This window comes from Eutrigla gurnardus, assembly GCF_963514095.1.
Source record: "Eutrigla gurnardus genome assembly, chromosome: 4".
NCBI classification, from domain to species: Eukaryota; Metazoa; Chordata; class Actinopteri; order Perciformes; family Triglidae; genus Eutrigla; species Eutrigla gurnardus.
The window spans coordinates 31,935,916-31,962,437 of NC_139918.1; the positions used below are offsets into that span (position 1 = coordinate 31,935,916).

General features: G+C 45.2%; 1 protein-coding gene across 9 annotated transcripts; it reads left to right on the forward strand.

Moving 5' to 3' along the window:
• Window positions 1-316: 316 nt before the first annotated feature.
• On the forward strand, window positions 317-15,876 carry LOC311011929 (phosphatidylinositol 4-phosphate 5-kinase type-1 gamma-like). Of its 9 annotated transcripts, none has more exons than XR_014596958.1 (18): window positions 317-618; window positions 5,027-5,055; window positions 5,169-5,258; window positions 5,375-5,505; window positions 5,583-5,700; window positions 6,870-7,022; window positions 7,523-7,822; window positions 8,801-9,009; window positions 9,095-9,178; window positions 10,455-10,503; window positions 10,626-10,710; window positions 10,780-10,953; window positions 11,356-11,512; window positions 11,598-11,666; window positions 11,751-12,309; window positions 12,630-12,667; window positions 14,281-14,367; window positions 14,465-15,876. XR_014596958.1 is itself a non-coding variant. In XM_084007148.1 (18 exons), exons 1-18 carry the CDS (start codon window positions 525-527, stop codon window positions 14,465-14,467), a joined length of 2,466 nt encoding a protein of 821 aa, XP_083863274.1. In that variant the 5' UTR covers window positions 317-524; the 3' UTR covers window positions 14,468-15,876. The 9 variants fall into 9 exon arrangements, 5 of the variants coding, with proteins under 5 accessions (XP_083863274.1, XP_083863275.1, XP_083863276.1 ...); XR_014596959.1 differs by having other exon boundaries at window positions 14,284-14,367; XR_014596960.1 differs by having other exon boundaries at window positions 12,633-12,667.
• Window positions 15,877-26,522: the final 10,646 nt, after the last annotated feature.

Consider the following 26,522-nt stretch of genomic DNA (forward strand, 5'->3'; position numbering starts at 1 on the left):
GTAGACAATTTATTTATATGATTCAATTAACAGGAAGTGTACCAATTGAAGAGGAATCTGTCTTAGTATCTGGACGGTTTTTATTTTATTTTTAGGCTATGTTTTATTTTTTGTTGGTCTCAACGTTGTTGTTTTCCTCGGGGCAGAGATATGATTCCGTGCTGGTGGTCGTATTATATATGCATACATTAAAATGCCCAGGTGTATCATGTAGTCTACGTGACGTCACACGGGAGCGCGATGCGATCTCCCAACGGTTACCATTGCCAGCTGTAAAACGATGCTGAAGCTGCGCGCGCGCGTCATCCGTTGCGTGAGACCGATGACGCGCAGGAGCGGCAGCGACGCTCGGCACCGCTGGCGCTGAACCTGTCGCCGCGTTTCGCCTGTGTTTTTCCTCGCAGAATCATGTAATTTGTGTCGCTAAAATGTCGACGACGGTGAAAACGATGGGTTTCGAAGCGCGTACCGCGTCATCTTGTTCCGACTGAGGGAGGGACGTCGCCGGGGAAACCGTCCGGGAGATGGACGGGAGGACTGCGGAAACCGGGGATGACGGGCGGCCGAGCGAGGACGCGGCCGCCGGCCTCAGCATACAGCTCGACCCGGCGGACTCTGGTTCGTATGTCTTTGATTCAGCGAGTCCGACAGCATGCCGGGGTGATGGGAGTCCACTGGCCGGACGTGACGGGCAGCTTCCTGCATGTAACCAGAAAAGAGAACGTGTTTTAGCCATGAAGGTGTAGATGCAGCTCATTTAGAGGAAGGGACATTGAATAATACATTGCTTGCTTAGATAACAGTGGTAACAAGGAGTCAAGTTGCTGTTTTGTAAATGGCCCAGAGAGCCAGTGGATCCCTGCAGGCTGGCACACGGTGCCCATTGGTCCCCATAAGACCTGATAAAGACCAGTCCAACGAGTGTTTTGCTGTTTATACACACACTCCTATAGTAGTCATGTGTATATGGCATCTGCAGGACCACACAGCCATGTTCTCCTCCTCACTCATCTGTCTTCATAATTCTTAGCATCCCTGGCGTCCCCCTCCAGGCTAAATCTGAAGAGTGCTTTACATAATCTGATATGGAATAACAACATAAACCACACACTAATCCCTCTGGGTGTCACATTCAAGCATAGGCCTATACGTCACAACGCACACGACAAGTTTAGGACATTTCTGTGCAAATGTTGGTGTAAGTGATCCGGTCCAATGAGTCGTGTGTGTTCTCATGTATACGTGCAGTTAGGTCGAATGTCTGCGCAAACATGATTATTATTAAATCCACCAGATTATATTTGTGTGTCCAGAGAGCTTCCGGTCATAAACATCTACTAGCGTTTAGTGTCACATTGATGTCACAGTAACGGGCCGCCACTTTCTCAGCAGAGAGGGGAGATCTAATCCTCTTTATGACACACACACACACACACACACACACACACACACACACACACACACACACACACACACACACATATTCATAACATAAAGCACACTTCTCTTAACATTGACACAAAGTGTTTCATTGCAAGGGTATCCAAATGAGTGTTTTCACACACGAGCATGTTTAAAATACTAGCATCTCTACAGAGTTCTTGGCCCGTTTGCAGCTCAGTGACACATTATTCCTGCCTGAGCCTAATCCCACAGAGTCCCTTTGTGTGCGCCCGCCTGCCCCAGGATTCTCCTTCTCATTGTCCTGCTGGACAGGCTTTGATGTTGGGTTAATCTGCAGGTTACAGGTGTGGCCAGACGCGTGTTCCACCGTGTGAAAGGGCCCACGGGAGAGGAAACCAATGAAATTATGGGGTTCCACTTATTTTATTGTGCAGTTGCATTTCTTCAGTTTGTTCCATGTGCCAAATAGTAAATAGACATTCATGGTGCCCAGAGGATATATTCTGATGGTCTTGGTGACTTGACTTTTCCTGTTGCACCACTATGAAATTCACATTTGTGGTTTTGATTGAAATGTTATTTGTTATTTGTAATTCCTCCATCCAGGCATAGTACCATGAGGTCCAAATCTTTATTTATCCAATATTATGGTTTATGAAAAAAAATAACCTGCAAAATTATATATTTCCAGCAGCCTCAGTATCTGCATCTTTAGCACTAAACATGTTGGATGTCATTGGACTTGATGTTCTATGCCTGGGACTTAAGCGATAAGCAATAAATCAATTAATCGCATGATAACTTTTAATGAGCTCGGTAACTTTGCCAGCTGCGATAATTAGCATTTTTCCTTGCGTCTCTCCACCAGAGAGTTTTCCCTCCGGTGCATCACCCTCTAGCCCTCGTGTAGCGTGTTGTGTCAGTTACCCGTCAGCACACAGTCTCTGTGTGGGGAGACGGACCCCTGGTGTAGAGTGTAGCATCGGAGCCCCGCTAGTAGCAAACACGCTACCCCTGGTGTAGTGTGTAGCATCAGAGCCCCGCTAGTAGCAAACACACTACCCCTGGTGTAGCGTGTAGCATCAGAGCCCCGCTAGTAGCAAACACGCTACCCCTGGTGTAGCGTGTAGCATCGGAGCCCCGCTAGTAGCAAACACACTACCCCTGGTGTAGTGTGTAGCATCAGAGCCCCGCTAGTAGCAACACACTACCCCTGGTGTAGTGTGTAGCATCAGAGCCCCGCTAGTAGCAAACACGCTACCCCTGGTGTAGTGTGTAGCATCAGAGCCCCGCTAGTAGCAAACACGCTACCCCTGGTGTAGTGTGTAGCATCAGAGCCCCGCTAGTAGCAACACACTACCCCTGGTGTAGTGTGTAGCATCAGAGCCCCGCTAGTAGCAAACACGCTACCCCTGGTGTAGCGTGTAGCATCGGAGCCCCGCTAGTAGCAAACACACTACCCCTGGTGTAGTGTGTAGCATCAGAGCCCCGCTAGTAGCAACACACTACCCCTGGTGTAGTGTGTAGCATCAGAGCCCCGCTAGTAGCAAACACGCTACCCCTGGTGTAGTGTGTAGCATCGGAGCCCCGCTAGTAGCAAACACACTACCCCTGGTGTAGTGTGTAGCATCAGAGCCCCGCTAGTAGCAAACACGCTACCCCTGGTGTAGTGTGTAGCATCAGAGCCCCGCTAGTAGCAAACACGCTACCCCTGGTGTAGTGTGTAGCATCAGAGCCCCGCTAGTAGCAAACACGCTAGTTGAGATTTGCAGTTTTAAAAAGATGGAACTGGTTTCAAAGCCAAACGCGACAGCTGCCGTATATTTAAAAAAAAAAATGTTTGTATGTAATGTATGTGTTTTTGTTTAAGATGTATGGTAACCGTTGTCATGGTAACCGTAACCACGGCAACCGTGATTAAAAACACGTTACAGTTACCATGGCAACCATAAACAAAAACACGTAAACCAACACAATAGCAAAACTTAATGCCTTTTCTTTTTTCTTTTTTTTAATATATATAAAATCCTTGCTGAGGAGCTTGTCTCTCTCGACGTTGTTGTCTGTGTTGTCTGCTGGTGACTCCTGGTTGGCAGTGACCTGTTCTTCAAGGACTTCCTTCTCCAGCTCCTGGTTCAGGGTCTTACATTTAGTTCATGAAGTTCTCCAGGCTGGTTGAGGACTTGAGGTTCTCCTCTTTCTGGAAGTTCTGGGGGTCACTTGCCCTGTTGAGCTTCTCCACTTTCTCGCGGAAGGCCTTCTCCCGATTGAAAACACTTCTTTCAGGGTCTTCTGCCGTTTCAGAAGCGAGCTCCATCCTCTTGCTGTGCTCGCCAGCACTTATTTTGCTGCTGCCGATGCTCAGCTAGTTAACATCCGATTTAATTATTGTTTCGGATGTGTGTGTTTTTATTCAAGTGCATTTTTGTTAAACTAGATTGAGAGTCCATTTTATTTATTGTTTTTGGTTGCTCTAACAAAATATTATTCATTTGTAAGTGAAGAAGTGCACCTCGGGCGTATTCCACAATAAATCCTTTTGGACCTCTCTCTCTCCTCTACCTCACTCAGTGTCATTTCTCTCTCTCTCTCTCTCTCTCTCTCTCTCTCTCTCTCTCTCTCTCTCTCTCTCTCTCTCTCTCTCTCTCTCTCTCTCTCTCTCACACACACACACACACACACACACACACATGCACGTACTGTTGTACTGTATCAACAGTTATTGTTCTGTCATGCCTTGGTGATAACAAACAGCTCCAGTGGGTGTTGCACTTTAACAGGGCTTACAGATTCATTATCCGGGCTCTGTCAGCTGCTCTTCCTTAATCTTCACCCTCACGCGACCTGAAATGTAGCAGAATGATGTAAATCCATGAGTTTGTAGCACTGTGATGTACTATGAACTGTCTCTTCCCCCAATCCTTCCTTCCTGCTCTTGTTTCCTCTTCTGCACACAGACACATACACACATACATACATATACATACATGTGTTCTTCATGCAAGTGGGAAACATGCTTCCTAATCCTCATGTTCGATTGGCCCGGCAATGTGATCTGGAGACTTTAGCCAATAGCAGCGCTCAGATTAGGGAGGAAGCCAATCCAATAGAGTTTGTTCATTCTCGGTACAAATCTCACTGATCCAAGAGTGGAAACACTCTGCTGTGGTCTCACTACTGCATGTCCAGTGTTTGTTTAGCCAGGAATGTCTCTGCGTGTCTTTCTGGAGTAGCAAACAATTGGTGACCTGCAGGCACTGAACTCCTCTGCCGGTGAGTTGACAAATTATTGGCGGGATGAGCATCTGGATGTGAATGAAACGATCTCACCGAGTTGTTTTCCTGTTGTCATGGAGTGATTCATGTTAGAATGTGCACTTAATGATGGAGATACTACAGCTTCTATGTTGGTCTTGAGGGGGGCATTCCTTGACAGAATAGGTCTCAGATGGGCTAACTTAAATAAATAAGAAAGTAAACTACATAAAACAATGTAGTTTGTGCTTTATGTCATGTACATATGATGGCCAAAGTTTGCATTCCCTTTTAAATCATTAAAATCACGCTAAACAACGTACCAATGTGGATATTTGTCAACCCTGTTCTCTCTCTGTGTCCACAGATTCAGCCAGGAAGGCTCAGATAACAGAGGTGAGACCTCACACTATACGCCCTGTCTGTCTCATCTGTCTGTTGCTTATCTTTCCGACAATATACAACCCGTTCTGAACCCCATCACGTTTACTGTTCCTTCCTCGTCACAGATGCCGTCCCCATTCGGAGTGGGCCCAGGCCACGAGAAAAAGATTGGCCACAGGAGGGTCGACGCCTCTGGAGAGACAACATACAAGAAGGTAGGCTTTCCCCTCTTCCTGTTTATCTGCTTGGCATCATCATCATCAACTATGCTCCACACTCACCCCAAAGGCAACACTGCTCTGTTGATCTTTTCCCCGTTCTCTGCCCTCAGACCACCTCCTCTGCCTTGCAAGGTGCCATCCAGCTGGGTATTGGCTACACGGTAGGCAACCTCAGCTCCAAGCCGGAGCGAGATGTGCTGATGCAGGACTTCTACGTGGTGGAGAGCATCTTCTTCCCCAGGCACGTTTGTATGAGTGCAGATGTGTGTATGTGCTTGTGTGCAGTGAGTATCTAATACCCCGTCCTGCTCCACACAGTGAAGGCAGTAACCTGACTCCAGCCCACCACTACCCAGACTTTAGGTTTAAAACCTACGCCCCTGTGGCCTTCCGCTACTTCCGAGAGCTGTTTGGGATCCGACCAGATGACTACCTGGTGAGATTCTTTTTATTTTTTATTGTGCTTTGCATAATTCATTTTTAATATATACTTGGGAGTGAAAGACTGTGTTTATTTCATTATTGAATATTGCAAAGCAATAATAAACTCAGCTTTATAGCTGACTAAATATAGATTTATGTGAAGTTCCCTTTGAAAGCATTCAAGTGGAGTTATGGAAGAAAACATGCCCCCCGCCACGTCAGTCCTCTACGGCTCTACCGGATGAACATTTGACGGCCAGGCACATAAAAAGAAAACTGCAAACACACACAAAACAGTTGCACGTGCCATTTTGCATGTGAGGGTGCAGACATAGAGTATAGACACACACACACACACACTGCACCTTTAAGCTCACATTCTACCTGTGCCAGAGGGAGATTAGCAGACTAAAGCTTTCTTTTTAAAACTCAAAGAGGAGTTTGTGTTTGCATGTGGTTGTGTTGGTGGTGGAGGGATGGAGTGCTGGTATAATTGCATAGCGCTGACTAAGCCTTCGGAAATTAAATTGCTTTGTTAAATTAACTGCACACGATGGGAACTTTCTCTTACTTCTCAACTCAAGTCTCCAGATGAGAACCTATTTAATTATGTCCAAAGTCTTAATGGCTGCACTTCACTGTAAGATATTTAGTGTACATTTAAGCACACTAAAACTATTGCCAGGACAACATTGTTAATTAGAATGTGTTCTTAATAGCTTGCCTAAAGTATAATAACAAACACATTCCTATTATTGCCCATGGTATTCAGCAGGAGCAAGAAGTGGTTGAAAGTAACTTTTCCACAGTAAAGTGAGTCATTTCACTGCGGATGCTGCATTAAGGTCATAATGGACTTTCTCCCACATCCACAACACCTTTTTGTACTCAGTAGTGTTCACACACTTTAAAACAAAGGTCCCTTTTTGCTGCTGGTGAACAATGTGAGTGGGGAGATGGTCTCTATTTGAAAGCTCTGTTGGCTCCAACGTGTACAGAGCTGTGCAGCATTGCAGTACCCAGGATCATATAACAAACTCTGGTGAAATGAGCATTTTAACAAACGGACATCCTGTTCCTTTAAAGCAGCTAGAGTAGGCATCAAAATAAATAAAGTCTGTTTTTATGATTGTTTGATGTAAAAGCTGATGATGGTTCAGATTTGTCTTGTGCCCTGTCTAGTATTCCCTATGCAACGAGTCACTGATCGAGCTGACCAATCCAGGAGCCAGCGGCTCCATATTCTATGTGACCCGCGATGACGAGTTCATCATCAAAACGGTTCAGCACAAAGAGGCAGAGTTTCTCCAGAAACTCCTCCCTGGATACTATATGGTGAGTCAAACCGAGCCCTTCTCGCATCAGGATTCATTCAATAGCTGTTTTAATGTATGTTATTATGGTATATTACATAATTCATTCGTATAGACATATTTGGTTACTAGCACTCTGAAACTTGTTTGCTAATAATTCAAATACCAAAAAAGGAAAATGTCAACCTTGCCACAGGTATTTTTATAGTGTGTCTGTGCAGAGATGTGGGCGTGTGTGTACATGTGTGCATGCTTAAGAAACGCCCTTCATCTGTTTATCCTCTTCATCCTCCCCCCTGGTGTCGGCTCCGGTCGGCAGTGACGCCAGCAGGTGACTTTGTAAGAGATATAAGTGCCGAGACCCGGGCTAAGTACTCCTAATAGTTTAAGCAGTGCAGAGAGCTGAGGCCTGTGGATGGATCACGACGTCTGGCAGGTGCACGCTGCTGTGGCTGAAACGCATGAAAGCACACGCCTTATTCTTTTCATTCTCCCTGTCTCTCTCTCTCCCCATGTCTCCAGAACTTGAACCAGAACCCCCGTACCTTGCTGCCAAAGTTCTTTGGCCTCTACTGCGTCCAGTGCGGGGGCAAAAACATCAGACTCATTGTGATGAACAATATTTTACCACGCTCCGTACGCATGCACCTCAAGTTTGACCTCAAGGGCTCCACATACAAGAGGCGGGCGTCTAAGAAGGAGAGAGAGAAGTCCAAACCCACTTTTAAAGACCTGGACTTCCTGAACGACGTCCCTGAAGGCCTCACTCTGGACCAGGACACATACGGCGCTCTGGTCAAAACTCTGCAGAGAGACTGTCTGGTGAGAACACGAATCAGTAGTTGAAGAATGTATTTATTTAGACGATTATTGAGCAGTGGCGAAACACTGAACATTGTTTCATATAAGATACAAAATAGATGTCATGCATACAGGTTTCTAGTCGAGGCTAATTTACAAAGAATAGAGGAAGAGAAGGAAGACAACGTAGCTCATTCTCAGTCTTTTTTTTTTCGGAACAAAGGTGTTTATTGATATTTCAAGCTTACACACTTAAACACACTTACAGAATTTTCCTTATTAAAAGCTTTAAATTCTTTTGTTCCATATCGGAGTGAAGGATCAAAAAAACAAAAACAAACAGCATGAACAGAGAACTTTATTCTTATGACAGTGTCAAATATCCCAAAATTTAAATTAATGATCACATAAATAGCAATGATTTAATAATTATGAATAAATGAGGTCGAGTAGAATTACCATGGTGGTGGATACTTATGAAATAAAGACATACCAAAAGCAGAAACACACCCTCTTGCTCTCGAAAGTCCAGGCCTAGATGGCAATATAATGCTGAATCAACCAAGTGTCCTGTAATGTTAGCCCAAAGTAAGTAATTAGTGGGTTCCACCTCTTCTTGAATAAAATCATGTCAAGGTTGAGCTTTGCCGTTATTTTTTCCATTTTTCCATACCCTAATAAGTCGCTCTTTCCATTGGTCTACAGTCGGGGGTAATGGCTTACACCAGGACATAGTTATCATCTTTTTTGCCACCATTATAAGGATTCTGAGTAGATACATTTTTCCTTTACATAATAAGTCATAGGGAAACACTCCAAGAACAAAGGCCAGCGGGTCATTCTTTATGCTGATTTGTAAGATGTTAGAAAGCTCCGCCCGGATCCCCTCCCAGTATATTTTCAATTTAGGACAATCCCAGAAAATGTGTGTGTGATCTCCAATTTGACCACATTGTCTCCAGCAAAAGCTTGAAATATCACGTATGTGTGTCCTGTCAGGTTCTGGAAAGTTTTAAGATTATGGACTACAGTTTGCTGCTGGGCGTCCACAACAAGAGCCAAGCCAAGCGAGAGCACCAGCCTCAGGGGTCGCCTGGCGGAGGCGGGGACGAGAGGAGGCGCGCGGCTCAGAAAGCCTTGTATTCCACCGCCATGGAGTCGATACAGGGAGGCTCCACATGCAGGGACACGCTGGACCACGACGACACGTACGGCCCCACTTCTAACCTCTGACCCTGTTGTGCCCTCATCCTCACATTTACACTGCCTGCCTGTCTGCCTGTCTGTCTGTAGTATGGGTGGTATCCCAGCTGTGGGGAGCAAAGGTGAGCGCCTCCTGCTGTTCATTGGAATCATTGACATCCTGCAGTCCTACAGGTAGGCAACAATTAAAAAAGAAAATTCAAGATAAAAGTGAAGAGGGGGCAAAAAGGAAACAGCATCTTATGGAAGTTAATAACCAGTTATTTACCTCTACAAAGGTTTCAACTTTTGTCGTTTACATTGTGAGATTGGGCATTTATGCTGCAATCACATGGTGTCGGCAAAGACCTGCGGGTATTCATCCTGTGCTCGCTGCCTTTTCCAAACTGTTTGATTACTGCTGGCAAACGTCAGCTGTCAGATATCGATTGGGCTTTTGGCAGACTGCCAAGTAAAATGACGCACAAAATAAGTTGTGATGTTTCGTGATGTTCAGCTTTATTCCAGCGACAGCAGATGAACACATGATGCCACTTCTCTGCTGGCACACTAAACATGTTTCTTAACTCCATCAAATGTCATTGACAAATTTAAAACAAATCTAATTGTTATGATTTCACAAATGATACTGCGGTACTTACATCATTTAAATAAATTGCTATATATGATGTCAAATGTTTCTCTACACCATACAGAGGTTTTTTTAGGGGTCGTGGTACAGGCAACAACTTCCATGTACTTTCACCTCTGAATATATGTCAATTATTACATAAAAATGTAAATATTTGATCAGCATTCACAAAACCAACTGCAATCAGTTGGTTCAGTTTCAACATTGTAATTCAAAAAATGTGCCTCCACACCAGCTTTTCCAGATATTTACACGGTTGCATCAAAACTCAAAACTGAAAAATGATAGAGAGAGAGAGAGAGAGAGGGGGAGAGAGAGAGAGAGAGAGAGAGAGAGAGAGAGAGAGAGAGAGAGAGAGAGAGAGAGAGAGAGTTTCCCCACAATGTCAGACGTCTTCACCCTCTTCACTCGTAAGGTTGCTCTTGTCATTTCCGTCTACCTTCCATCGGGCGCTTCAGGACACGTTTAATAACATGGATTTATCTCTTGCTTTAGAGTCAGGAAATGATTAGTGAGCGGCTGACGGTAATCCAGGCATTATGTGTCTGCAAGGAATATTAAAAGATGGACAGAGATCATTGGGGGAGGGGGGGGGGCAATCCCAGAGTTGTTGTTACTTAGCAGGCTTAAACCAAATGAAATACTAAAGGGGGAGACACAACAGCTATTAAGTGTAGACATAAGAAATGTGTTTGGTGCCTAACATGAAGTAAATACACATTGCAAATGGGACTGTAGCCTCTGATTTGGAGCTGCCAGGTAACCACAGCAAGTCACCGTATGAGTTTAACTTCATAATGAAATGGTCTTGTCTGACAGAATGATCAAGAAACTGGAGCACTCTTGGAAGTCCCTCATCCACGACGGGGTGAGAAGCAAAAACAAACACACTAGATATACAATTTATTCTCATTTGTCTTGTATTTGATGTGATGCACATTCAGTATAAAGAAGCATCGATACAAAGTCTTTTTGTTTATTGTCCCACAGGACACGGTGTCAGTCCACAGACCTGGTTTCTATGCTGAGAGGTTCTACAAATTCTGCAGCACCATCGTCTTCAAGAAGAGCAGCTGTGAGTTGACAAATGCATAAAGTTGTTTTCCTCCGTCTTCATTGTGTAACGTATCCCCTGCTGTCACAGCGCTGCGATCGTCTCCGTCTAAGAGAGGACGAGGGGCCCTCTCCATGTCCAAGTCCAGTGGTGGAGCGGGTTCAGCGGGGCAGCGTCCCTCACTGACTGAGGAAAACCAGGAAAACCAGGACAACTTGCAGAACTTACGAGGGGCTCGCAGCTTCCCCATGCTGGAGGACAATGGTAGTCTCTGTCATGTAAACTCTGATTATTAGAAGATAGGTGGGCTATGCGGCAATAGCCTTCGTCAAAACCAGTGAGAAAATGCAGACGCATCATATTAATGCTGCTGGAAGAAAATAGTAGAAGATGATTTCAATCGTCAATCCATTTTCACTTTAAATGAAAGGAAGTGAGACTTTATTGATCCCTGTGGAGAAATAGAAGTGCTGTATTGTATTGTAGCTATAGCAACAGAATAAATGAACTAATCAAGACTACTTATATTGGAAGGCATAATGTTTGGTGTCAGAACATGAATTATTATTATAATAATTATAATAATTTATCGTGGTATATTTTTATCTCTTGCATAAATTTCCATAAATTTTCTTTTTACATGTTTTGATTCATCGTGCGTATCAGGGAGAGAGCCACCCTGCACTCCTCCTTCCTTTGAAGATGCAACCACGGCTTCTATCGCCACCACGCTCTCCTCCAACAACTCCTTACCCACAACCCCCTTCGACACGCCAGAGCACCCTCGCTGCAGGAGAAACATGCTCTCCCCCAACCTGGCCAGGTGAGAGATATTGCATGATGCATCTATAGTGATGATGATCACACAGTGACACTTCCCGTGCTGATATCCTCTTGTGTACTTCCAGGGCACAGAGGGAGGTAGTCGGGGTTCATGTGGAAAAGCAGGACACTATTACAGTGGAGGTGGAGCTCAGGTACACATGTGTGCAGCAACACCATGCAATGTCCATATCAGCCCATGTACCAGTATTCTAACAGTGTTCTCTGTCCTCGTACAGTAAAATCCCAAAGAGCACGGAGCTCACACAGATGACAGAGATGACCTCTCCCGGCCATCTGTCACCTGATCATCAGCCCCATGTCACTGCTTCCTCCTCCCCTCCATCCTCAGCACATTCCTCCTCCACTCTCCCTCCTTCCTTTGAGTCTTCCTCCTCCGCCGCTCAATCAGCTGGCCGCTCCTCCTCCTCCACACTTGCTTCATCCATCCGTCCGTCCACCAAACCGCTCGCCTCTCCTGCCGCCGCCGCCGCCGCTCAGTCTTCCACTCTTTCTTCTCCGATCTCTCATTCAGCGGCTCAATCCCCCCTTCTCACCTCAGCTCCAAACACCTCCACCCTCCCGCCCCCTGGCTCGGCATTTACTCCCATCTGCCCTGCATCGTCTCACTCCTCCGCCCAGAGCTCCACTCACCACCTTCCCTCGACCCCGCCCTCCTCCCACCCTCCGAGCCCCCAGACGCCTCAGCAGGCGCTGCGTGCGCCGTGCAATCAGCTGTCCGTGTCCAGCAGCCACAACTCATTGGATGGGGAGGTGCAGGTGTCTGACATCTACTTTGTAAGTCCAATGCTTTGTGTTTCTATTTGCTGAGAATGTAAAAAAAAACATGGGATAGTAAGCCAGTTTCAAATGAGTGAAACAAAGCACAATGAGCTGAAAGTTGAACTACCACGAGCCAGTAACCAAACAAAATAAGGCATTACAATCTCATCAATTAGTAACAATGGGAAAGGATTTTAATTGGATGTGATGCATCAGTACACACGCTCATTAAACTGGTCAGTATATTGGAGAAAGCTCTGTTTTGTTGGCAGTCCTCTTCCAGAGAGTAAAGAATATTTCCTTCTCCTGTTTTTCTTTGATCTACTGGGTCTCAGCAGTGGCCCAGTCAGGACAGCGTGGTAGAATTATGATGGTGAGGGTGTGTGTGTGCGTGTGTGTGTGTGTGTGTGTTGCAAATTGCATGTACTTTGGGATTGCTTGTCATCCAAAAAGCTTTTTTCCAAAGCACTGCCACCGATCATTTTATATGCTTATGAATGTATCAGCAAAACACTGGGGATTCGTTACTGCACACCATGTATTTCTATCTGTATTGTGCGCTCATGCGTCCTGTCGGCGTCATGCACAGCTCTCCATAATTCTCTCTTGGTGTTCATTCTCCATTTTCCACTTGCTTTCCTTTCTCTCCTCGATCACAACTGCTTCTGTCATCCCACATCTTCCCACTCTATGAATGTGCGTGTCCATCTGCGTGTCCATCCACCCATCAGTATGCAGACGGCAGATACTGGGTGTACTCTCCGGTTCTCGGCCGCCGTAAGCTAAACTCTAGCTCAAGTTGCAATGTAAGTCACCAGCGAAGGAGTTAGAGTCATTTGTACCGCCGCATTGGTAGCTGCTTCATTGGGGCTGTCACGAGCATAGCTGCTATGGAACTTCAGAGGTATTTTAAAGTAAAATACAGAGCATTCTTTTGTCAAAATCTGCACAAAAAAAAACATTTGAATAACTCCAGCTTCTGAAGGGCCATGATATACATTTAAATGGAGCATGCATGTTTATGTAAAAGCAATTTAAATGTTTGGGGATCTGCATTCATTCGACTTTAATTAGCCTAAGCCCACCGTGATTTTGTGCTTTTAGTGATCCCTCAAGCCTCTGTCCTGTAGGTAACAACCAGGTAGCACCCAGGTAGCACCAAGGTAACACCAAGGTAACACCCAGGTAGCACCCAGGTAACACCAAGGTAACACCTAGTTAACAACCTGGTAACACCCAGGTAGAAGCCAGGTAACACCCAGGTAACACTCAAGTAGCACCCAGGTAGCACCCAGTTAACAACCAGGTAGCACCCAGGTAACACCCAGGTAGCACCCAGGTAACACCAAGGTAACACCTAGTTAACAACCTTGTAGCACCCAGGTAACACTCAAGTAGAAGCCAGGTAGCACCAAGGTAACACCTAGTTAACAACCTGGTAGCACCCAGGTAGCACCCAGTTAACAACCAGGTAACACCCAGTTAACACTCAAGTAGAACCCAGGTGAGTGTGGTTGGATCAGATCGGTGAAAAATGTTTGTAAACTCTAATAAGTGACGTCACCTATTTCCAATTCAGAAAAGGTTAACAAAACATGTAAATTGAAAACATTTCTGATTTAAATGACCTAAACTACTCTGACGGTCTGTCAGGCCATCTGTTATTATAAAACACTTAATGGGAAAATGTGATTTGGGGATCTTTAAAGTGAAATTTCACAAACTTTAGCCAGAATATCCAGATTATATCACCCGTTCAAAATGCAACCCTGTAGCATCCTTAGCATATTGTCCTCTACCTCATGAGCAATCATTGACTGACTGACTGAGCAGATTGTGTGCATCTCGGTGCCTCCAATTTAAACAATTCAGTGTCGGGGGATTGTCTTTCTGAATATATCTTTCCCCAACTCTCTCCTCTCATTTTTTATCCTCTTGTCTCCTCGCTTTCTTCTGCTGCCCTCTGCTGGCCGGATTGGCTAACAGCAGACTCAGGAGGATCGGGGCTGGGTGTACTCTCCTCTGCACTACGGCTCGGAGTCCAGACAGGGCTCAGACGGGGAGAGCGAGACAGTAAGTGTACAATTCATCTTATTTTCATTTGTTTTACCATGATCTCACGGTTCTTGTACTTATCCTCTTTTTTCCCTCTCGTCTCTCTACTCCTCAGTAACTCACAGTGGAGACAGCAGCGATGGGTGGAGCCAGGCTGTCTCCATATACAGAAGCTGTAAGGTTTAAAGCCCATAGGACACTTTGAGAATAAAAGCTAGTTGTCCAAGCTGCATGTGAGACTTTGCTTTTCCAACAGAGACTAATGGAACAAACTTGGCAGCATGCAAGTAGAGGACAATACAATCATGCATAAACTTGCATACATTCAAATGTCAATCAAAATATTATGCAAAAGTAAATAAATCAGAGAGCATGGATTCCTGGACGATCTGACTGACATCAAGCAGAGAGAGAGAGTTAAGTCAGGGATTGTTGCTCCCTGCTCCCTGCTGTGGACGCTTCTCCAGTTCATGAGTCACGCTGCACTCTGCCAGCTCTGGCTATGCAATGTGGACATATGTGTTATTGAGTTCTCTTTTTGGCTCACTCTTAGATACATGCTTTTATTTTCACTAAGCTGTATATAAAATTTCATTTTAGCACTTTATCAATGTATATGTGGCTGAAATACGTAAACGTTTTGTCATTTTTTTCATTTCCTTATTGTTGGACACTCAAACAGTTCATGTTTTGTGTGCTGTGTACGCTCTTCTTTCTTTTTCCTAGTGACGCGTGGCGGTCCACCTAAGAAACTTTCATCTGACAATGAATGGTTGTGTTCAAAATGCCTTATTGACAAGCTCATTTCCATAACTTTTTATATATTTTGGTCACTTGAATTCAGTCAAAACAATTCAAAAATATAATCATACAGAGTATTCTACTGTGCAGAAATACCAAATATTTAAAGCAGAGTTAGAACAATATAGCAACCATTTACACCTGTGCAGGATTCAGAATAAAGAGATCAATAGAGAACAAAACAAAAAAATAATGAAATGATCTTTTGTAAATTGTAGATAAACTGTGTGTGCTTAAGCACATGCATGTCAGTCTGTACGCGCCCTTATGTCTCTGTGTGTGCATGTGTTTGCATGCATATGGATGTGTGATTGGGAGACATTCTGTCCTGCCTACTTGTCAAAAGGTGTAACTTCCATTTGTTGTAAAAGACTGAAGTCTGGACCAGCTGTAAGCATGTTGGCTGTGTTAGAACAAGGGAATAGTCTTCTTGACTGAATTACCCATAAATGACCTAATTAAACAAACTGAGCTAAACTGAAATAACCTCATATTTCTATATAGTTTGGTAAGAAAATAAATATGCTGTTGCCACGGACTGCTTCCATACATCGGAATACTTGTTGCAACAAGTTTGACTGACCATATTTGACTTCCTGAGTGTGTCGATAAGCACTTCTCTAACATTACTGTGTTATTTGAGTCTGCTGAAGTGAACCTGCCCGCTTGTAGGGACCAGTGTTTGTAGCTGATCACTGTGTAAAAGAAAATAAAAATTATATTATCTAACAACAAATGTGTTATTTTTTCCATCCATCCATCGTCTGTCCGTCAGGGTCGTGAGGGGGCTGGAGCCGATCCCAGCTGACATTGGGTGAAGGCAGGGTTCACCTGGACAGGTAACCAGTCTATCACAGGGAGACATGTAGAGACAGACAGGTAACCAGTCTATCACAGGGAGACATGTAGAGACAGACAGGTAACCAGTCTATCACAGGGAGACATGTAGAGACAGACAGGTAACCAGTCTATCACAGGGAGACATGTAGAGACAGACAGGTAACCGGTCTATCACAGGGAGACATGTAGAGACAGACAGGTAACCGGTCTATCACAGGGAGACATGTAGAGACAGACAGGTAACCGGTCTAACACAGGGCTGACATGTAGAGACAGACAGGTAACCAGTCTATCACAGGGAGACATGTAGAGACAGACAGGTAACCAGTCTATCACAGGGAGACATGTAGAGACAGACAGGTAACCAGTCTATCACAGGGAGACATGTAGAGACAGACAGGTAACCAGTCTATCACAGGGAGACATGTAGAGACAGACAGGTTACCAGTCTAACACAGGGAGACATGTAGAGACATACAGGTAACCAGTCTATCACAGGGAGACATGTAGAGACAGACAGGTAACCAGTCTATCACAGGGCTGACATGTTGAGACAGACAGGTAACCAGTCTAGCACAGGGAGACATGTAGAGACAGACAGGTAACCAGTCTATCACAGGGCTAACATATAGAGACAGACAGGTAACCAGTCTATCACAGGGCCAACATTTAGAGACAGACAGGTAACCAGTCTATCACAGGGAGACATGTAGAGACAGACAGGTAACCAGTCTATCACAGGGAGACATGTAGAGACAGACAGGTAACCAGTCTATCACAGGGCTGACATGTTGAGACAGACAGTTTACCAGTCTATCACAGGGAGACATGTAGAGACAGACAGGTAACCAGTCTATCACAGGGCCAACATTTAGAGACAGACAGGTAACCAGTCTATCACAGGGAGACATGTAGAGACAGACAGGTAACCAGTCTATCACAGGGAGACATGTAGAGACAGACAGGTAACCAGTCTAACACAGGGAGACATGTAGAGACAGACAGGTAACCAGTCTATCACAGGGAGACATGTAGAGACAGACAGGTAACCAGTCTATCACAGGGAGACATGTAGAGACAGACAGGTAACCAGTCTATCACAGGGCTGACATGTAGAGACAGACAGGTAACCAGTCTATCACAGGGAGACATGTAGAGACAGACAGGTAACCAGTCTATCACAGGGAGACATGTAGAGACAGACAGGTAACCAGTCTATCACAGGGAGACATGTAGAGACAGACAGGTAACCAGTCTATCACAGGGAGACATGTAGAGACAGACAGGTAACCAGTCTATCACAGGGAGACATGTAGAGACAGACAGGTAACCAGTCTATCACAGGGAGACATGTAGAGACAGACAGGTAACCAGTCTATCACAGGGAGACATGTAGAGACAGACAGGTAACCAGTCTATCACAGGGAGACATGTAGAGACAGACAGGTTACCAGTCTATCACAGGGAGACATGTAGAGACAGACAGGTAACCAGTCTATCACAGGGCTGACATGTTGAGACAGACAGGTTACCAGTCTATCACAGGGAGACATGTAGAGACAGACAGGTAACCAGTCTATCACAGGGCGACATGTAGAGACAGACAGGTAACCAGTCTAACACAGGGCCAACATTTAGAGACAGACAGGTAACCAGTCTATCACAGGGAGACATGTAGAGACAGACAGGTAACCAGTCTATCACAGGGAGACATGTAGAGACAGACAGGTAACCAGTCTAACACAGGGCCAACATTTAGAGACAGACAGGTGACCAGTCTATCACAGGGAGACATGTAGAGACAGACAGGTAACCAGTCTATCACAGGGCCAACATTTAGAGACAGACAGGTAACCAGTCTATCACAGGGAGACATGTAGAGACAGACAGGTAACCAGTCTATCACAGGGAGACATGTAGAGACAGACAGGTAACCAGTCTATCACAGGGAGACATGTAGAGACAGACAGGTAACCAGTCTATCACAGGGCTGACATGTAGAGACAGACAGGTAACCAGTCTATCACAGGGAGACATGTAGAGACAGACAGGTAACCAGTCTATCACAGGGAGACATGTAGAGACAGACAGGTAACCAGTCTATCACAGGGAGACATGTAGAGACAGACAGGTAACCAGTCTATCACAGGGAGACATGTAGAGACAGACAGGTAACCAGTCTATCACAGGGAGACATGTAGAGACAGACAGGTAACCAGTCTATCACAGGGCTGACATGTAGAGACAGACAGGTCGCCAGTCTATCACAGGGAGACATGTAGAGACAGACAGGTAACCAGTCTATCACAGGGCTGACATGTAGAGACAGACAGGTCGCCAGTCTATCACAGGGAGACATGTAGAGACAGACAGGTAACCAGTCTAACACAGGGAGACATGTAGAGACAGACAGGTAACCAGTCTATCACAGGGAGACATGTAGAGACAGACAGGTAACCAGTCTATCACAGGGCTGACATGTAGAGACAGACAGGTCGCCAGTCTATCACAGGGAGACATGTAGAGACAGACAGGTAACCAGTCTAACACAGGGAGACATGTAGAGACAGACAGGTAACCAGTCTATCACAGGGCTGACATGTTGAGACAGACAGGTTACCAGTCTATCACAGGGAGACATGTAGAGACAGACAGGTAACCAGTCTATCACAGGGCCAACATTTAGAGACAGACAGGTAACCAGTCTAACACAGGGAGACATGTAGAGACAGACAGGTAACCAGTCTATCACAGGGAGACATGTAGAGACAGACAGGTAACCAGTCTATCACAGGGAGACATGTAGAGACAGACAGGTAACCAGTCTAACACAGGGCCAACATGTAGAGACAGGCAGGTAACCAGTCTATCACAGGGAGACATGTAGAGACAGACAGGTAACCAGTCTAGCACAGGGAGACATGTAGAGACAGACAGGTAACCAGTCTATCACAGGGAGACATGTAGAGACAGACAGGTAACCAGTCTATCACAGGGCCAACATTTAGAGACAGACAGGTAACCAGTCTAACACAGGGCCAACATTTAGAGACAGACAGGTAACCAGTCTATCACAGGGAGACATGAAGAGACAGACAGGTAACCAGTCTAGCACAGGGAGACATGTAGAGACAGACAGGTAACCAGTCTATCACAGGGAGACATGTAGAGACAGACAGGTAACCAGTCTATCACAGGGCCAACATTTAGAGACAGACAGGTAACCAGTCTATCACAGGGAGACATGTAGAGACAGACAGGTAACCAGTCTATCACAGGGAGACATGTAGAGACAGACAGGTAACCAGTCTAGCACAGGGAGACATGTAGAGACAGACAGGTAACCAGTCTATCACAGGGAGACATGTAGAGACAGACAGGTAACCAGTCTATCACAGGGCCAACATTTAGAGACAGACAGGTAACCAGTCTAACACAGGGCCAACATTTAGAGACAGACAGGTAACCAGTCTATCACAGGGAGACATGAAGAGACAGACAGGTAACCAGTCTAGCACAGGGAGACATGTAGAGACAGACAGGTAACCAGTCTATCACAGGGAGACATGTAGAGACAGACAGGTAACCAGTCTATCACAGGGAGACATGTAGAGACAGACAGGTAACCAGTCTATCACAGGGAGACATGTAGAGACAGACAGGTAACCAGTCTATCACAGGGAGACATGTAGAGACAGACAGGTAACCAGTCTATCACAGGGAGACATGTAGAGACAGACAGGTAACCAGTCTATCCCCATCCTGCATGTGTTTGGACTGTGGGAGAACCCGGAGAGAACCCACACTTAACCAGGGAGAACATGCAAACTCCACATAGAAGGAACCCGAACGCGACCTGGGAATCGAACCCAGGACCATCTTGCTGTGAGGTGACAGTGCTACCCACTACACCACCATGCAGCCCGTGTCATGTTTTATATTTTAGCAAAATTTCCAGATTCAGAAAACAACCTGAACAGCAGAATATGTTTTACCTTTTAAATGATAATTGCATAATTATCCCACTAGATGGCCCCACAATGTCTTCTAAAGATAGTTCTTAATTCTTGTCTTGTATACTACAGTATATATGTGTGTGTGTATATATATAAAAACCTCCTTCTCACCCCTGGTGGGGTGGTATCTGTGTCATCCTCAAGCTCGGGTCCTCTACCAGAGGCCTGGGAGTTTGAAGGTTCTGCGCAGTATCTTGGCTGTTCCTAGGACTGCACTCTTCTGGACTGAGGCTTCAGATGTTGTTCCTGGGATCTGTTGGAGCCACTCTCCCAGTTTGGGGGTTACTGCCCCGAGTGCCCCCACTACCACGGGGACCACGCTAGCCTTGACCTTCCACATCTGTTCCAGCTGCTCTTTCAACCCTTGGTACTTCTCAATGTTCCTGATGTTGGTGTCAGCTGGGATCGCCACATCTATCACCACCACTGTCTTCCGCTCTTTGTCCACCACCACTATGTCCGGTTGGTTAGCCAGGAGCTGTCTGTCAGTCTGGAAGCTGAAGTCCCACAGAACCTTGGCCCTGTTGTTCTCAGTCACCTTCTGTGGTATGGCCCATTGGGATTTGGCTACTTCTATTCCATACTGGTTGCAGATGTTCCTGTGTACTATCCCAGCCACTTGGTTGTGCCTCTCCATGTACGCTGATCCAGCTAGCATCTTACACCCTGCTACTATGTGCTGGACTGTCTCAGGGGCTTCTTTGCACAGTCTGCATCTGGGGTCTGATCTGCTCTGGTAGATCCTGGCCTCTATGGCTCTTGTGCTTATGGCCTGTTCTTGTGCTGCCATGATTAGTGCCTCTGTGCTGTCTGTCAGTCCTGCATTTTCCAGCCACTGGTAGGATTTCTTGATATCAGCCACTTCCTCTATCTGACGGTGGTCCTCCTCCGCACTCTCATCAGAGTTCTGCTGCCTGAGACATTCACTTAGCAGTTCATCCGTTGGGGCCATTTATATATATATATATATATATATATATATATATATATATATATATATATATATATATATATATATATATATATATATATATATATATATACATAGCCTACATTATTGTTTTTTTGTCTTTGCATGAAATCTGTTTGCAATAACAAAATTATGAAATATCAGTCTTCTCTAAGCAAGGGGTTGTTCTTATAGCGCTTTTCTGAATGCTCAAAGATGCTTTCACAATAGTTACTAAATCAAACAAAACAAAAACAAAGAAATAGAAAAAAAGTCATGGTATATATGTCAAAAAGTAATAAAAAAGTAAATGATAAAAGTTTTAGTATAGCATGTTGAAAAAGTCATGGTATAGCATAATGAAAAAAAAGTAATTAAAAAGTAATATGATAGAACATCTTAAAAAATTAATGAAAAAAGTTATAAAAAGTCATATTATAGAATGTCTAAAAAAGTAATGAAAAAAGTAAAAAAATAAGTTGTATTATAGCATGTCAAAAAGTCATAAAAAGTTGTATTATAGCATATCAAAAAGTCATGAAAAAAGTCATGTTATAGCATGTCATGAAAAAGTCGTATTATAGAATGTCTAAAAAAGTCATGAAAAAAGTCATTATAGCGTGTCAAAAAAGTAATGAAAAAGTAGTATGCCATAGAAAATATTATCACAAAAATTCATGGTATAGGATGCCATAAAAATGGCAACAAAACTGCGACAGTGTATCACCCTTTGCTGGGTTGCATGTCCTCCCAGCGTCCACTAGAGGCTGCTCGTGTTTCCTCCCACCGTCCAAACATGTCAGATGGATTGAAGGCGATATGAGTTATGAATGTCTTGTCATGTCGCTGCTCCCCCTCCTGCCATGCACATGCTGGAAAAGGCATCAGCAAAACAAATAAAGCTTTACGTTCATGACATCGTTTGAAAATTTGCAAATATAGAACAACGACTTCATGGTAATTAGCATTTTTTTGCTTGCCTACCTCAGGAACATGGAGTGACGTCATCTGTCCACTGAAATGAGCCGTGGCAAAGCTGAGCCTTCATCTGCAGGACTAACAAATGCCTTTGTTCTTTCAAAGGACGGTGGTGGGAAAGCCACTACAAACAGGGCAGGTGTGTGTGTGTGTGTGTGTCTGTGTGTGTGTGTGTGTGTGTGAGTGTGTGTGTGTGTGGAAGAGAGAGAGAGAGAGAGAGAGAGAGAGATCAAAGCAGGGGTTATGTTTTTGAATCTCTTCGTGGGAGGTGAAGACTCACCTACCCAGAATGCCTTGCCTCTCTCCTTACAGCCCACTCAGGTATTTTTGGAGCATCACTTTGCTTTTCACCAATCATCTCCAGCCATCTTCAGAAAGCTGCCGTCGACCTCTGATCTGTGTACGAACCCCCCCGTCTCTCAATCTCACGAAGGGATGGAAGTGTCTCTTTTTAACTCAGCGTGAGAAGCTGCAGACAGATTGATGTGTGTGTGTGTGTGTGTGTGTGTATGCGTGTGTGAGTGTGTGTGTATGCGTGTGTGAGTGTGTATGTGTGTGTGTGTGTGTGTCCACACAGAGGGAGCACTATGCCCTCTCACACAGGGATGAAAAGCCATGAAAGTGTCTGTGCTGCGTTGTCAGTGTCTTAAGGCAGTGTTTATCTTTGGCAGGGCTGAAGAAAACAAGCCATTGATTTCTAATCCTAATCCCCCCCTCCACTGCTTCTCTCCTATTGATCATCTATCCATCCTTAATGAGATGGAGGGAAGGAGGGATGGAGGGCTGGTGAAGGACAAAACTTTCCTGCTGGTTTGCCTTCGTCTTTTCCCCTCTGCAACATCTCCTTTCAATCAGTCTCTCTCTCTCTTCTCGTTCATGGGGGCTTTTCTACCCGACGTTCTTTATGGTGGAATGGAAAATAAATGCAGCCTCGTGCTTTTGTAGAGGTTTATGAAAACCTAGAGGCTCGCAGAGCTGCGGAGGTTTCACCCCCCAAAATATTGAAAATGGATGACACGGATGAAAGCACTAAACACACAGAGGCACATGCATGCATGCACAACGTGAGTGGATCGAGTTTCTGTCCCCACACACACACACACACACACACACACACACACACACACACGCGAGTAATGGTATTTCCGGCTGTGGGGTACCATCTCTCGGAGTCAGGGATACCCCCCCCCCCCCCCGAATCATTCTCTCATCCACCTGATAGTAAACACGCACTGAAGCAGCAGAGAAGTTGAGTCATTCAGTGTTTTAACGAAGCTGCAAAATGTGGCGAGCGTCGTCAAATGACATCAAATGTTGGTTTGATGTTCATGTTGAAGGAACTCAGTTCCCCTTTCGAGGAGTTTTAGTGAATTGTTTTCTTCGCTACTAATCTTCATTGATCTATCAGTGGCTATTATTGGCTCATTATGCTAATCTATGGAGTTTATATGTCCCAGCAGATTTCACACGTTAAGCAGGTACTCCATTACTGTGCTTTGTCTTGTTAAATCTTTCTTTTTTTTACTATATTTATTGACGATATTACGATGTGTACACTTTCACCGCTCTCATCAATCTTGAGTTACAGCCCTGATAAACTGACAGCAGACAGAAGAGGGTGAACATAGCGGAGCATTTAGCAGCTAAAGAGGCAACAGGAGTTGGAGTTCACCAAACTAACATTGAAAGAACTGTGACATTCATCAGATGGGCATAAAACACCTCCAAAGTGAACTGACTGGTTTATACCGTATACAGCCTCAACAAAATCAAATAAAAAACTATTCGACTGTGAACACTTTCTGTCACAGAGATCTTTCAGACCACCAGTCGACCAGATATGACATTTATACTTTTAAGTCTGACTCATTTTGAACAGATTTCGATGCAATCACAAATTTCCACGGCGGTGAAGAACAAGTGCTCGACCCTCTGTGACCGTCTGTCCTTCTGAGGCAGCGACCATGGCGAGATTTAACAGAAAGGGGGGGAAATGAGGGAAACGCTGAAAATGAACATGAGCAATATGATTCTGTGGACCCACTCGACCCAAAGGAAGAGAGGAAAAGCTCTGGAACACCTGCTGTAGTCGGAGCGGGTATTCAGAATCGTCATTTGTAGTATTTGTGTTGTTTGTGCACAGACTTGTAGGATTAATGTTAATCACGGCGGTATCCCCAAACAATGGATCTAACATGGGCAAATCCACCAGCCACACCCCACATTCCTCTGAGAGCAGCTCACGGACATCCTGGACTTAACTCGAGGTGCTATCACATGCCGACGTGGACCCAGAGAGGAAACCAGCGAGCCATCCAAGAGTAGGAGTGCAACCCCTGAACACACAACTTTTTTGAAAAATGTGATGATTTTGCATGCGCAATCCATGTCCCTGCAAATAAATAAATAAATAAAAAAGTCCCCTGTTGGGGATGTTTCCCCCCCTAAGTGTGTGATAATGGCTGCGGCAGAAGCCATTAATAGGAGGCTAATGTGTGTCAGATGCTACCTGTCCAGAGCAGCAGCATCCGGGGAGAGAGAGCCAGGACACGAGTGACTGGCCAGCATAATGAGAGGGACGCGGCCTGCCAACATGGGCAGCTGCTTCTCTAGTGGGGCCGAGTGTGTGTGTGTGTGTGTGTGTGAGTGTGTGTGTGAGTGTGTGTGTGTGTGTGTGTGTGAGTGTGTGTGTGTGAGTGTGTGTTTGTTTGCTCGTGTCGTCTCATTTTCATGCACTCTTTCTGCTCCTTTTACTCAATGTATTTCCCATCAGCAGCATCGAGAAACAAGACTGCACACACACACACACACACACACACACACACACACACAGAGACAACCTCATGGGGTTACCGTGGGAACGCCTGTGGCACTATGTCAGTCATTTAAGTGATGCCTTTAATCCTGAAACAAATCTAGACTTTGTGCTGTGTGTGTGTGTGTGTGTGTGTGTGTGTGTGTGTGTGTGTGTGTGTGTGTGTGTGTATGAAGCCCAATCTCACACCCATTAGGTTCCGGCTGGCCGCGCAGCAAAGACGCCCCGCCGCCACTCCCACACGGAGGAGCGGGCAGGATTAGGCAGCTCTATACCGCCCTAATCTGGGGACAAAACACCCACAGTCGCCTCCTGCTGAGATGTGGAGACAAGAAAGATTTCAATTTGATTTGCCCCCGTCAAATATAACAAGTGTCTTTTAAGGTTAAAATGACCACTGCTCACTCGACCATCGGTCCATGTGGATTCAGCCCTAAACGCCGTCTCTTTTCATCCCCATGACGCATCCCTTTGGAACAGCGACGGGCCGTGCGTCTGCAGCTTTGCTAGCATTTTCTGTGAGGCTGCAAGCGTTTAGCATGTGCTCCTTAGCAACCAACACGGAGTACAGCTCGGCATGATGGGAACGACGGCCGTTTTGCAGGGATTTGATCAAGTAATGGAGAAATGTATAGCAAATGTCAGAGGTTCATTTCACTCAGAGCCAGACTCATGGTGGTGCTCGAGGAAAAGTCAGGGGATGAACACATTCATTCAGATTTATCCTCTGGGGACCATGAACATTGTGTGTCAATCCATCCAGTAGTTGCTAAGCTATTTCAGTCTGGACCAAAGCGACACTATCATTCATAGAGAGGTCTGCAGAGTGAGTTTATCTACCGTGTGCATGCAGTTATTTCTATCACTTTTCCGAGTAGAGCTCAGCGTGTGATGCATCATCACAAACGGCTACCTGCTAAATGTGTTGTCAGTGGCTCATTATTTGACAGAAGCTGCCTGTTTCATTGCCCCCCAAGCCTGACTCCTTCCCTCCGTCTATTCCTCCCTCGTTCTCTTACTCGGAGGCATCTGCCTCATTAACCACCATCAGCATTTTGTTTGCTGTGGGTGACTTGGATGTACTGGGAGTGAGGCGGGGGGTGTGGGTGTGTGTGTGTGTGTGTGTTCACTTGTGGGCATTTGTTTGTGTGCAGGAAACTCTCATTAGGCTGAAAAAATAAAACAGACATTTTCCCAGAATCCAGATCGCATCTTCTCTTCCTTCATCTATCAAAGGGTTCGTCCAATCAACTCGCTGGTGTGTGTGTCTATATATATATATATAAATATATTATATATATAATATATGTATATTTGTGTGTGGGAGACAGATGTTGATGATTCGACAAGTTTGCACTGCAAACTCAGCCCAATTTAGCCCATAAAAAACGCGATGCCACACAGACGGTTGCCCGTGGTGACAGCCCACTCTTAATTCAAGCTCTCGTTCGCCTCTCAGTTTCCCTCGACTACTCTCTCTCTTCTTTCTCTTCTTCTCTGTCCTCTCTTTCACACAAACAGAGCCAACACTGTGTGTGTGTGTGTGTGTGTGTGTGTGTGTGACGACACCTTGTTACAGGCACCGCCGACGACGTCTCAACTTCCACAGAGGACATTTTCTTCTGCCAAAACTCAGAAAACGATAAACATAAAGCACCCGAGGCTTCATTTGATTCTTCTTCACAATACCTTACAATGCAAACGCTCTGTTTGAACAGGATTAAAAACCTACATAAATGGATGGGTTTGGGGATTTATTGCAATGTAATATGGC